The 14,601-nt window shown below is 35.3% G+C and overlaps 1 protein-coding gene across 3 annotated transcripts in view; it reads left to right on the forward strand.

The window, feature by feature from the left end:
• Window positions 1–14,601, forward strand: part of LOC126749074 (brachyurin-like) — a 47,176-nt gene that overhangs the window by 17,312 nt on the left and 15,263 nt on the right. Inside the window, exons 2-4 of one of the 3 annotated variants that reach the window (XM_050458713.1) lie at window positions 469–659; window positions 6,389–6,645; window positions 8,485–8,662. In XM_050458713.1, coding sequence (XP_050314670.1) covers window positions 469–659; window positions 6,389–6,645; window positions 8,485–8,582 — 546 coding nt within the window. In that variant the 3' untranslated portion in view covers window positions 8,583–8,662. Of the gene's footprint in view, window positions 1–468; window positions 660–6,388; window positions 6,646–8,484; window positions 8,663–14,601 lie in introns of those variants that run through there. The other 2 variants (XM_050458696.1, XM_050458704.1) reach the window with 2 other exon arrangements.

Consider the following 14,601-nt stretch of genomic DNA (forward strand, 5'->3'; position numbering starts at 1 on the left):
AATTTTAGCAATGCCTAAACTCGCATGCGGACTCGATAGCCAGAACTGGAGGATGATTCGCAGCATGTTAGAAATTATCTTCAGGTATAAGTACATAAATAGTAGTAAATAAATACGGTGAAAAAAAATATTTCTAGTAATCGTCAGTGATCGTGTTTAGTAGTGTGTGGAAATAAATCGGTTGACTAATTTCGTGTATCGCATGTTTTAATTAGAAATCTTACGAATGTTAAAAACGCTACAATACAGTTGCTAAAGTAGATTCTAGAATGAAAACTTTTTGTATATGCTACTATGATTTGTTATGGGTTAAGATTAGTGATTATGATGATACTACAGTTGCATGGGCCTCTCTAAGCTAATATATAAAAATCTGTACTGTGTTTTTGCGTGCGCCCCTTTACAGTCATATACATGATTATATCTCTTATATTCCTTTCATCTAATTGATAAAAGTATTCATTTTAGGTCTGGAAACGACGCAAGCATCGTTATCCTCCAAGAAAAGGTAGAATTGTAGGCGGAGAAGAGGCCACACCCCATGACTATCCCTATATAGTAGCTATGCATATTTATGATGCAAACACTGATATGTTCTTTTGCGGAGGAAGTTTGATAACTCCGATCTGGGTTCTTACAGCTGCGCATTGTCCATATGGGTAAGCACTAAGTATAATTCTGATAAATTTATTATACTATGTCTTAAAGGGGATAAAGATATATATATTATTATGAAAATGTAAATACGTTAGTTATTTTCCTAGTTTTTGTACTATTTTTATTAGTATTCTGTAGTTAAAGTGGATTCGTAGGGTTTCTTTAGGGTTCTACTTACGTTTGGTTTATTATTTTTATCTATAGTGTTTAGTTTTTAAGTAATTTATCTTGTTCGAGAGCCCCATTTTGGCCCCAATTTAGGTTATTTAGGTTAAATTATTGTAAATCCCTGTAGTTCTAATTTTCTAGAATTTGTATACTTGCTTGCTTTGACTGTCAGTATTCTCCTAAAATTATTGGTCTCTTTCGGCAAAAACAATGAAGATAATTCTAAATATTTTGAAACTGTTCCATCGGGTTTTAAAAAGGACGCGCTTTGTGACAATTCATTCAGTTTTTAATTGTTTAGTCAGTTTTTACCTTGGAAACAATTAAACGACAGTCAAGGCGAGTTAGGTTAGTGTTTTTGACGTTGACAATAAAAGTGTGTTCCCGAATTTCGTTACAATATATATATATATATATACAGTGCGAACGTAAAGGTTGGAATAAATTCATTTAAAATTCAGGGGTATGTTAAAAAAAACGCTCGGACATGTCGATTTTTATTTTTAACTGCGGGTTTTCTTACTATAATTTTATGTATACAGGGTGGCCCAAAAATAAGTTACGGTCATCAACGTAATTTTTTTAAATGTAAACACCTATTTTTTATTTTAGATTTAGGTTCTACATCAAATTCTAAGTACATTTCATGTACCATGTCCTATACCTAAACTCGACCGTTGACGATTGAACACAATAAAAGGCTATTTTTGGAAGAGTTATTTATATGAAGCAACCTATCAGTTATTGTTTGGTTATTTACATTTGTGGTTGGTGTTTTTGATTGTTAACTTGTCACAATTTGTTGACATCAAATAATTTTGAGTGAATTTAGTTTGATTTAGATGCCTAAGCAAAGTTTTGCTTGTGTTAAGTTTATCAAAAGATAAAATTAAAATTTCAAAAAATGGTACGTCTTAGTGAGCGAGGGCGAATAGAGATTTTGATGATGATTGGTTATGGAAACAGGATGCGCACTCAGATGGAAGTCTGTGAAATTTATCATGCCAAGTATCCTGATAGGCCACGTATATCTCAAAGTACTGTCAGTAAAATAGAACAGAAATATCGGGATTTGGGTCATGTCAGGGATAATTATATGAAAGGTCGGTCAAGTATATCAGAAGAGAAGCAACTAAATTTTTTGCTGGCAGTTGAAGAAGATTGCCATAAAACGACTCGCAATATTGCGTTAGAAAATCAGATATCCCAGACATCCGTCGTTAAGTATTTAGGTATAAATAAATGGCACCCTTACAAAGTTCAATTGGTTCATGAACTAAATGAAGATGACCCAGATAGGCGTTTAGAATTTTGTGGGAGACTTATGGACTTGTGCCATGCTAATCCACAATTTTCAAAAAAAATTGTATTTTCTGATGAGGCAACGTTTTATCGAACGATATTGGGCTACTGAAAATCCGCACTAGATGATGGAGTGCCACAGCTAAGTCCCTCAAAAAGTAAATGTTTGGGCGGGGGTGGTTGAAAACAGGGTTATAGGGCCCTTTTTCTTTGAAGGATACTTGAATGGTGAGAGGTATTTAGAGTTTTTAGAAAATGACTTGGTTCCATGCCTTGCCACTTTATACCGCGATCCAGAAGACCCGGATATATTAGATAATTCCTTATGGTATCAGCAAGATGGAGCTTCAGCCCATTACACTCGTCCCGTGCGCCAGTACCTGGATACCGTTTTCCCTGGACGTTGGATTGGTCGGAGGGGTGCAATTGAATGGCCGGCCAGATCGTCGGATCTGACTCCTTTAGATTTTTTTTTGTGGGGGTATCTTAAGTCCAAAGTTTATGTTAATCGGCCAAACAACATTGAAGACTTAAAAATTAGAATAACGGAAGAAATAAGATTGATAGAACCTTCTGTTATCGATAACGTTTTACAAGAATTTCAGCATCGACTGGGATATTGCCAAGAGGTTCGTGGCAGCCATTTTCAACACTTAATAAATTAATTAAAATATTTTTATGTATTCTTGCTTGATATAAATAACTCTTCCAAAAATAGCCTTTTATTGTGTTCAATCGTCAACGGTCGAGTTTAGGTATAGGACATGGTACATAAAATGTACTTAGAATTTGATGTAGAACCTAAATCTAAAATAAAAAATAGGTGTTTATATTTAAAAAAAATACGTTGATGACCGTAACTTATTTTTGGGCCACCCTGTATACATAAAATTATAGTAAGAAAACCCGCAGTTAAAAATAAAAATCGACATGTCCGAGCGTTTTTTTTTTGAACATACCCCTGAATTTTAAATGAATTTATTCCAACCATTACGTTCGCACTGTATATATATATATATATATATATATATATATATATATTATATACATATATAATATATATAGGGGATGAAGGGTCATTATTATTCATATAATTAAGTGGTGCATATTATAAATAAAATTCTATAAAATTTGACAAATTCAATATGATCAAAGAATTGAGGAAGAGAAAAATGTCTAATCTAAACAATGGAAGTTATCAGGAAGAGTTAAATGATTCTATCAGTTAATGCTTTCAATGCACTACTTATGGTGCCATGTTGCGCACATGGATAAGTTTTATGCCATCCTCAGGTGGAAATCAATATTTTCGGCTAACAAATAATTGTGCAAAAGCAGATTTGGCAGCTGTTGTGTCGGTATGAAGGTATTTAAAAAACTAATGTTTATGTTCTTCGTCAAAGAAGTAAAATATGGTAATAAAGTAAAATAAGGTAGTAATTTTATGTTTATTTGTTAGCATTGCTTATTGCGTACAAACTAGAAGAAAAAAAAATATGTTAAGGGCCTGGTTTTTAAGTTAAAGCATAAAAAACTGAAAAATTCACATAATTTTATTACATTTTTCATTAAAATCAAAGTTTTTCGTTTATTATTTTGAGTAATTTCTTAGTAAAATTGGTTTTTAAAGCTGGTAAATTTAATCACCTTTAAAATAAGACCACTTTGATGCATATGGAGAGCATAAAAGAAGGATAGAAAAATGAGTTTCAGTGAACCCGAATTCGAGTAATAAAATTTTGTTATGGCTTCCGTTCAGAGGGGTGAAGAGTGCGACCCCATTTATATAGTTTTTTTTTCGATAAAATTGGACATACAATACGTGGGTACAGTATTGAAAATCGAACCCTTAACACATTGTATAATGAGTGTGGGGATGAGAGCAATAAATTTATGGGAGAAAAAGGATAATAAAAATGAACATGTCATAGGCTGTTGATTCCTTTCTTCTATATACTTGAGCTGCCCGTCACTCCCGCTACCGGCCGGTATTTTCGATAATCGGCAAGGTTTTATGGGATTAGTCACTTAATTTGAGTACTAGTGAAGTATAGATACATTCAAATGTCTCGAATACATGAAAATGGTTCCCTTTTAAGTGAACTTTCTACTCCTCTCACGTCTGGTGCCTCGTTCATTTTTAGGAGGGGAATGAGGAATGTTGGTGTTAGCGGGAAGATATATTTTTAGATATAGGGGTCATTTACTTAGAGAAGTGAGATTAATATAAGTATTTAAACAATTACTGTAAGTTATGCTAATGCCATTACTGAACAACGAGCATATTTGCCTTATGGATTTTGGGTAAACAATATTTGTGGTGTTTTAGGATTCATCGGGCATAATTTCAACTTATTTTGTTTAAAGTATTCAATTGTTAAAATTGTTTTATCTTATATTTTCTTTAAGTTATCAAAAAAGATGCTACTTTGGTCTGTGGTTAAAGGCTCAAAATCATCAGAATTTTTTTTTTTCGATTTAGATCGTAGTTTTAAGGATATTGTAGAAGACTTTAGCTCAAATACTTTTAATAAATTAAGTAATAACTTATATATTTTAAAAACCAAACAAAATGACAGGCTTAAAAGTGACAACATTCACAAATACAGTTATGTATTGGTATAAAAAAATTGTATATAATATTGTATATAAATACATAACTGTATTTGTGAATGTATATGCTCAGTATGTCAAATTTCAGCCACATTTTTCAAGAGAGATTTTTTAATTTAACAAATATTTTCTTTTCTAAATCTGACAAGGACTTACTTTACAAAAACCTAAAATGTACCTTCCATGCGCCAATAAATATAAAGTTCAAGAATCTTTAGCTATAGAAGCTAAAAACATTTTTATAATCTACAGATAGAGATCTTTAAAGAAAAAAATTAGAGAAAACGACATTATATTCACCAACCCGAATAAAAGTTCCAATTTGGTCATGTTGAATAGAACCGATTACATGAGGAAAGGTGACTTTGATCAGAGACACTGCTAGCATCTTCTGTAGCCACTTAAAGAAACCTTTAGATAAAACAATTTTAACAATTGAATACCTCAAACAAAATAAATGTAAATTATACGCGATGAAACCGAAAATACCACTTTATATGGTTTATCTAGAATCCATAAGCCAAATATGCCCATTAGGCCGTTGATAATATTCACTAATTCACCATGTTACAAACTCTCTTCATGGCTGAACAATATTCTTAGAAAATTTTCCGGTTTCTGTAAAAACTGTCTCATTTGCTAAAAGTATTCAGGATAGACAGGGTGGGCTATTTTAATACAAGTCTCCCTTTTTGACTGAGGTATGTATGGACCATTTGGAACATACTATTGTAGTACTTAGCAAAAAGTGATTATTTTACAAAAGATATATATGAAAAGATATCCTTTGGAATGAAGGCGATAAACAGCTGAGAGATTTTTACTTTTTATTAGGACTTACTGCAGGATAAGATGTAATTTATACTGGAACCTAAGAATAATTGTCCGTTGTGTTTAAAACTAATTGTCCCGCAGACTTATGTTTGAAATGTACAAAAAACCATCTTCTAAACATAACATAATAGAATTTGATTCCAATAGTCCAACTAACCATAAATTTACCCGCTTTAACTTGCTATTAACGCTACTACTGCTATTAATTCTACCTTATTTAATGTCCCTTTGTCACAAGAAACGGGCAACAGAAAAAGTTTCTGGTTAAAATTAAAGAGATACTAAGCTCTTTGTTATTTTCTGGTATTTACGAAATTAATTGTTGGGAAAGTCTACTTGGCTGAAAAATTTCACAGAGAATCAATATAATTGTTTCAAAAATCGACATAATTGTTTCCAAATCTGCTTTTACCAAACATTTGTTGGCTGAAGAACATCCAAAGTTTGTACTTTTGAATTTGTTGTTTGTATTTCTTGTATGTGCGGCTTTGTTTCTTAAAGACAATTTTAATACTTCAGATATTATGCCTAAATTTAGGGGACGCTAGTAATTTTTAGAAAGAAAGACAACTCAATTAGGAAATAAAATAACGATCTTAAGCTAAAATTTAATGTATCTAAGTATTTAAATTTATCAAGTATCAATTAAAACCTGTACATCTTTCTAGTTTAAAAAAAGCCATAATTTATTTATTAAGAAACAGGGTTCCTTCTTACCTAATTTTCTTTTTCTCAATGTATTCCTCTGTACTATTTCTGAAATTTCAATGCAAAAATGCTTTGTATTCTCTTTGAAATTTTTATATAATTCTAGTGCTGAGTATATCAAAATATTCTTGGGCGCCCATAATTTAAAAACAGTGGAATCTTCCAGGATACAAATTATTTCAAAGAAATGGTTCATACATGAAAAATATGACCCAAAAGGAATGGACTACGATGTAGCATTAATAAAACTACCTAACAATGTTAAATTAAATAAGTACATTAGCGTTATACCCTTGGAGAAAAATGATAGAAACTATACTCATTTTCAAGGTAGATGTGCAGGATGGGGAAAAACTAACGCAGGTAAGTAACTTATCTCTAATGTTAAATATGTATAATTTTATTTTACTTAAGTTTTCTGATCTAATTAATTATTTTTATTCCAAATAAACTTAAGTATATAGTAATTTTTTTCGGTCAGTTGCCTCATTTAACTTTTATTAAATGATTCGTCCTTTAATTAATTATTAGAGCCAAATAAAATTATTCCGGATATTTCAGAATTATTTGGGATACCTATATTGATAATCCTGAGTTTTTACGCGAGTATCATGAGTAGCGCCAGTACTAGGAAGGTGCCTATATGATGTTGTTCGGGATAACGAATGTTCGGGAAAGACGTGCTCTGGGAGTTGAGTCCACAGATTTGCACTTCTCCATAACAAGAAGTCCCGGTATAGCACCGTTCTAGGCATCTGCAGATGCACTCGTTATTCTTGAGTCGCATCTGTCTGTTGAGTAGATCTTGCATGTATTGCACTCTAGGTGGAGGCCACGAACGATATTTCAAAACTGCTTTGTTTGAACACGATTTTTACGTCAATAGTTTGACAATAATATCTTCCCTTTATAACGGATGCTCGAAAAGGTATAATTTAATATTATAAGACATAGAAATTAACAGTAAAATATATATAAGTATTTCCAAATAAATTATGAAAAAACGTTTTACCTAAACTATTTTAACCATAAAAAGACCTAGCTTTCCAAATATTAGGTTTAAATAAATGAAAAATTGCTAAACATTTAGGCGATAAACACTTACCGCGCCAAAATGAAGGTTTTTAAAGAAAAGAAAGGAAAGGAAAAGAAAAAAATTAAAGAAACACTATTGGACAATAGAGGATATTATGAACAAAAAATTACAAAATGATATGAAATGTTTGCCTAGTTGCCTGGTAAAGGATAAATCGTGACAAAAAATTATAGAATGATAGAAAAATTTTGCCTAATGGCCTGGTAACGGACAAATCTTGAGCACAGGCGTTTTCATTGTCATGTCTTGACCTCAATGACGCGCACCATATCATCCGACCCCCGAAAAATCTCAATAATTCGACTAAGTTTCCAATGTAGAGGAGCTTGTTGATCATCTTTGATAATTACTAGATCGCCCTTAGAAATTGCAGGTAACTGCTTAGTCCACTTTTGTCTTTCTTGAAAATCTTTGTCTTTATTCAAAGAATATATTCTAATGACTATCATTTCCAGAAATCACTCTGGAGGCGTTGTAATAATTGTCGGCGGCTTAATTTATTAAGACTTGTAGCTACTGTTCGAATTATATCGCCACGATGTCCACTCACTAAAAGCGAAAACGGAGCCGTAAAATCATTGCAAATGAAACAGAATGCATTGAATTGCGATATACAAAATAAATCTGTATAAATGCATATAAAGAACATGTGAAAAAGAACGTATTTGGGCTACTCAGTCGAAGATTGGCATGTACCTATAACAAAATTAGATAGGAGTTTTTTATTTTTGAAATGTTTTGTGGGGGAGGGATCTTTGAATTACTTAAGAGAAGGGACAAAGTCGTATATTGAACAGATTCTATTTCAAAATATTGCCTTTCTAAGAAGAAAATTTATTGACGACAAGTTCATCATCTCCTGACTAAGAATATTAATCTCCAGTTTGAACTCTTGCTTTAGTATCTAATTTATTTAAGAGCATAATAAACAAGATATTTTCAAAAAAAAATCTTTAAAAGTTTTCTCAACTCATAATAATCCAAGGCTTTAATCCAAGCCCTTGGGATGCTAAATTTGCAGTTATTAAAGCGTCATGGGGACCTATTGGATTGAAAAGATTAGGTGCTAAAACGAAAAAAAGTTTATGTTAAGTTTTCTATTTTAGTGGGGACGAGAGCATGTACAAATCTTCAAAAATGTAAAGAAAACAGTCACATGGAAATATTCGAGCGCGTCAGACATTCATCGTGTACACGCTATTGATTTCTGATAACCAAGAGATATTAATCTGATGAGTAGTGAGTGGAAAGTTGTCGTAAGAGGTAAAAAAAGGAAAAAAAAAAGAAAAAAAAGGTATTTGGTATTATTAAAAGTTATATAGTAAGCATCCATATACGGTAGGGGTACAGTATAGGGTATAAGGTATTTTTCCATATGATGTTCTGACGCGATCGAGTAACGGGCAAAATCCCCGCTTGGGCTCCCCTACTATAAGAATTGTTTTTAAAAATGACTGGGTCATTAAATATTTTAATATAATAATGAGTCGTTAAAATGCGCTTACTTTGGCAACGTTTTTTCAATTTTTTACAGGCAACGATATAATTAGAATCCGTGAAAGATGGGTCATTAAAAAATTTAGGTGTTTATTTGAAAACACCTTTCATTAAAGCTAAAGGTTCATTATCCAATGAAATAATTAAATATTGAAATTTCTCAACATTAGATAACTTGGTATTATTAAAAGTTAATATTTGGTATTATTAAAAGTTATACACGTTCAACGGTTGAAAAATTTCGAATATGATTTTTGCGTAATGTGTAAGAAGGAGACAGAGTAGAGCGAGAACAAACTTGGCTCCACCCTGGGCGGCTATCGCGTTGTCGTTGCGCTTATCAGTCCGGTTAAAATTCGGTTGCATTTCCTCGCATACTGTACGTGTTAGCCGATCATGTTTACAATTTATTTCAACCTTTGGTACGAAGACGGATACAGTAATAAAATAAAAATGGTTTTCACTGTTAATCAAAAGATTAATATCATTAAATGGAATTTTCATGCGGATAGTGCAGAAGAAGTTGTCGGCCGTTTTATATTTGCATATCCTGATCAGCAAGTCCCTACTGCTAAAACAACTTATAATCTCTGGCATAAGTTTGAGCAGTCGGGATGTGTAAATCGGTGTGCAAGATGTTCTAGTGGCGATCAGGAACCTCGTCGAAGACCTAACGCTAGGATTGAAAAGGTCAAGGTGTGTGCTTTTGTGGAAGTAAGTGAACCTTGTTCTAGCTCCCAAATTTCTGAAGAACTTGATATTCCAAGTCGTACAGTGCATGATATTTAAAAAAAAATTAGTAGAAAGCCTATAAAATTAAAAATACTCAAGAAATTTTTCAAGAAGATGAAATAAAACGCTTGGAGTTTTGTGAAACCTTAAGAGAAAAAATTGATCAAAATGACAACTTCACAAGTAATATTTTATTTACAAACGAGTCATATCCATAAGTATCCATATATGGTAGGGGTACATTATAGGGTATAAGCTATTTTTCCATATGATGTTCTGACGCGATCGAGTAACGGGCAAAATCCCCGCTTGGGCTCCCCTACTATAAGAATTGTTCTTACAAATGACTGGGTCATTAAATATTTTAATATAATAATGAGTCGTTAAAATGTGCTTACTTTGGCCACGTTTTTTCAATTTTTTACAAGCTACGATATAATTAGAATCCATAAGAGGAATGCCTTTCATTAAAGCTAAAGGTTCATTATCCAATGAAATATTCAAATATTAAAATTTCTCAACATTAGATAACTTTGAATTATTTTAAACTGTACTGTTGATTACTAAATAACAATGTTATTCTATGACTATCTTGTAATCATAAATCATTATAAGTGCTTTCAATTGTATTTTCTCGAGCAAGAAATGTCGACTTTAAAGATTCATCATTCATAACCTTAAGACTACACCTATGACTTTTTTGTAAACTTTTAAAAGCATATTTTGCTTAAAGTTTTCCTTGGTTAATTAATCAGACATGGGAGGGCACAAGATACAACAAGACAACCTGAATGGATTGGTTCTTGAAAAAGCATCGAAACAACGAGAGTTAGGGGAACCAAAAAACTGTAGTTTTTGAAAGACGTTTTCATTTCAGACTCTATCGGAAATGCGTGACATAGCCCCAAAGATCGCAACTAGACCTGCTTTTAAAAACCATAGTATTAATGTTGATAAACTCCACGTATTTCTAAATTTGCTGGTTGACGAGTTTCTCCCTTACTTAGGCAATTTCTGGGACTAAAGCAGTCGCACGGGAATTTTGTAATCACACGGTAATTTAATTTTAAATTCATATTCTATATAGGCACCGTTTTTTTGGGTATCGGTTGAATCCGCACTAGTATCCAGTCTCCAGGGAAGAGACTTCCTCTGTATGAAAGAGAAAACAGTTTGCACAACGGTGGTGTCCATACTCCCATACACTTTATTAATACTATTGGGGGTATTTCAACGGAGCCGGTGGTTAGTGGTAAAACCTTTTTCAAGAACTTTCTCAAAATATCTGTGAACTATATGCTTCATGCGAAAATCTGTCCCAGTAAGTCTGCTTTTTCTATTGCAATCATTGCAAATGACCCATCTTCCCTATTCAATAGTGGAATTATTGACCTATAGAAACCTTGAACATCAGCTTTTACTACAGATCGAAACTCTGCTTGCCGGTCTATATTGTCAAACTTTACGCAGCATGGGTGGATGCTGAGTTATCATTTCTAATTCACATGTTGCGGTTATTAATTTGTTATCCGATGTTTCTAGTGGTGCATATACAGTAGTATTATGTGAATCAGCATTCGTCGCGAGCAAGAGATTCAGTAGTTAGTCCTATTAGAATACATCAACCAGTTGACACTGTGGACGTTAAAGTCTCCCGCAGCAACAACTTCTGCACTTGGATGGTTGATTTGCAGATTGTCGATTTTATCAGAAAGGTCGATGAAAAGCCTTTTGTAAGTGAAGCAGAAATACTTTGTGGATTTCTCGGTTGTTATTTTGAAATACATAATATTGAACCCTGAGTATTCCAGAACTTCTTCCAGTTGGCAAGATGTCGTTTCCAATGAAGATGGCGACTTCGTACCTAAATTGGGTGTGGGGTTGTATCTAGGATGCAATATATGAACCTTGGTTGCTTTCGAGTTCACTTTCCTTTCTGCTGGTGCTGAAATGTGGGGTTTATTTGTTTATTTTCAGATGTTGATGCACGACATTTATGTTCGTGCTCAGATCTTTTATATTACAGAGATTCACTTTAAATGTTTCCATAGTTTTTTATACACTTGTGCTGCTCGTAACTCCGACTACCGGCCAATATATTCTCGCGATACTTTCGGCAAGACCCCACGCGACCAAATACTGGGAGTTAGGGCTGAGAACGTTTTTTTTTTATGGTAAACACAAGTACAAGAGGAAAGACCTATGTCACTCTTGGAGCGGTGCTTGCGTGAAGATATTTGTGGGCATCCATCTTGAATTACTGTAGGTTGTATGCGTCGGAAAATATGTGAGGTGGAAGCCCGTTCCACAAAGAAGATGTTCTCCAGATGAATGAGTCCCGTACAGCGACGTCCTTGGGGTAGGCAGGTGGACTCGATGTTGATGAGCCGCAACTGCTAGACGCGTCCTTCTTGCCGGAACAGCCCTGGGTGGAATCAGGCTGCCTGCTCAGAGGAGCACTTACCGTGATAATAACGGTAGAATAAACAGAGATCAGCCACCTTTCTCCTGTACTCCAGACTATCCAGACTCTTTGTCAGTTCTGGTTTGTCGATAAGTCGAATAGCTCTCTTCTGTATAGAATCCAGCAGGTTTAAACTATGCTTGGGTGCAGAGCTCCAGACATGCGAGCAATACTCGAGGGAAGGGCGTATTTAAGCCTTATAAAGAGTCAGCAGCTGTTCTGGTGTATACAGTTTTTTCGTTTCGAAAAGCACTCCGAGTTTTTTGGAAGCCGCCCTGGCGACCTCGGCAACGTGGTCATGCCAGGACACACTGTTGATGACCTCGACTCCTAGAAGATGTAAAGATGATTTCATTGGCAATGTTTTCCCTGCCATAACCAGCTCCGGGCCAACAAGGTTAGTCTTCATCGTAAATACTGCAGCCTGCGTTTTTTTAGCGTTAAAATTGACCAAATTGTTATCGCCCCACTCCAAGATTGCTCTAATATCGTCGTTGGTTGAAGCTACTTGTTGCTGCCTAAGATTCTGAGAACTTGCGGTTATCGTTGGTTTAGCGGACTTAAATGTGGAAATAAGTGTGCTATCGTCCGCAAAGCTGTAGATTGGATTGACAGTGGTTCCTAGCAAATTGTTGATATATACCAAGAAAAGGGTGGGGGATAGAATGCATCCTTGAAGGACTTCAGCGTTAATGTTAAATTTGTCGGAGAGGTATCCGTCGACGGCTACTTGGATTGTTCGTTGTTCAAGAAAACTTTTGATCCAATTCAATAATGAGCTTTGTATGCCGAATGAGGAAAGCTTGGTTAGTAGTCCCTCATGCCACACTCTGTCAAATGCCTTGGAAATGTCAAGAGCGACTAAGCGGGACTCGCCGTGCTTCTCCATGGCCTCTGTCCACAAGTGTGTGACGTAGGCCAGAAGATCGCCGGTGTATCTAAGCTTTCGAAAGCCGTATTGATGATCGCTGATTAGTCCAAATGATTCGAGATATCTTAACAGTTGTTGGTTGACTGCTTTCTCCATAATCTTCGATATTACTGGAACTAGTGCAATCGGGCGTTAGGTGGAGGGCATCGTCTTCTTACCCTTTTTGGGTACAGCTTGCACTAGAGCAGTTTTCCAGCTTGTTGGAAATTGGCCCTGCTTATACGATGCCGTGAACAGTCTACATAAGGGAGGAGTCAATTTGTCTGCACAACGTTTTAGTATTAGGGCTGGAATTCCATCGGGTCCAGAAGCTTTGTTGGTGTCTACGCTTTTAAGAATTTTATTTATAATTCGTTGGGGAAACGAAATTTCTCCCATCGATGAATTCACCCTTGGCAAATATGGCGGTGTTTTGCCTTGCGAGTGCAGAGTAGAATTGGACGCGAAGAGTTTACCCAGTAAGTTGGCTTTTTCCCTTGCTATTACCGCGACAGAACCACCATCTGCTGTTAGGGGTGGCAAGGCCGACTTAGCAAATCCTTGACTAACGGCTTTCGATACCGACCAGAAAGATCTTGTTCCATTTGGGCAGTTTAGCAGTTTGTTTTTGATCCTGTTGTTGTGACTCTCTTTGCATTCATCAATAATTCGCTTACAGTTATTTCTGGAGGCTAAAAAGTTCCTCCGATTTTCGATGGAAGGATGTTGACGCCATTTGCGATATGCTGCGTTTTTAGTGTTTACTGCCTTTTTGCAATTCAGGTTGAACCTGAATGAATTGCTTGTTGTTTGATCCGCATTTAGTAGGAAAAGGGATATAAGCTTCCATTCCTGCTAAGATCGTCTCTGTAATTTGGTTTACACATTCTGAGATGTTATTGGTTCTAAAGCAGACTTCTTTCCAAGGAAATGAGCGATAAAATTCCCGAAGATGGTTCCACTCTGCTGATTTATAGTGCCATATCTTCCGCGGCATCGGAAGATCCTGAGTTTTTACCTCCAACTGGCAAGAGACTGTTATCAATTGGTGGTCCGATGTTCCTAGGGGGGCATGTACTGATACTGTGTACGAGTCAGGGTCTGAAGCCAAGACCAGATCTAGGAGACTCGCGAACTCGCCGTCTCGATCAAGGATTCTGGTAGGTTCCTCCACAAGCTGCGTAAGCCCGCATATAGTGGCAAATAGCTCAGCTTCTCGTCCTTCATCGTCATTCTTGTTGCAGAAGCGCAGCCAGTTGATATTGTGAACGTTAAAATCACCCATGACGATGATTTCTGCGCTTGGGTAGTCAATTTGCAGATGGTTAATGCAATCAACCAGGTTCAAAAAGGGCCGTCTATATTGGGTGTCGCTTGGTGGTCTGTAGATACAGCAGTTAAATTTCGTGGCACCACTGGCTATTATTTTGAACCACATGACGTCGAAGTCCGCAGGTTCAAGCATTTCCTCCCGCTGGCAACTCAAGTCGTTCTTGACAAATACTGCCAATCCAAAGTTTAGTCGAAATCGGGTGTGTAGATCGTATCCAGGATAAATGAGGTGAACATTTGTTGTTGAAGGTTTTACCTTTGTTTCTGCCAATGCCAGAATGTGAGGCT

This window comes from Anthonomus grandis, chromosome 2 (assembly GCF_022605725.1).
Source record: "Anthonomus grandis grandis chromosome 2, icAntGran1.3, whole genome shotgun sequence".
In the NCBI taxonomy this organism is placed as follows: Eukaryota; Metazoa; Arthropoda; class Insecta; order Coleoptera; family Curculionidae; genus Anthonomus; species Anthonomus grandis.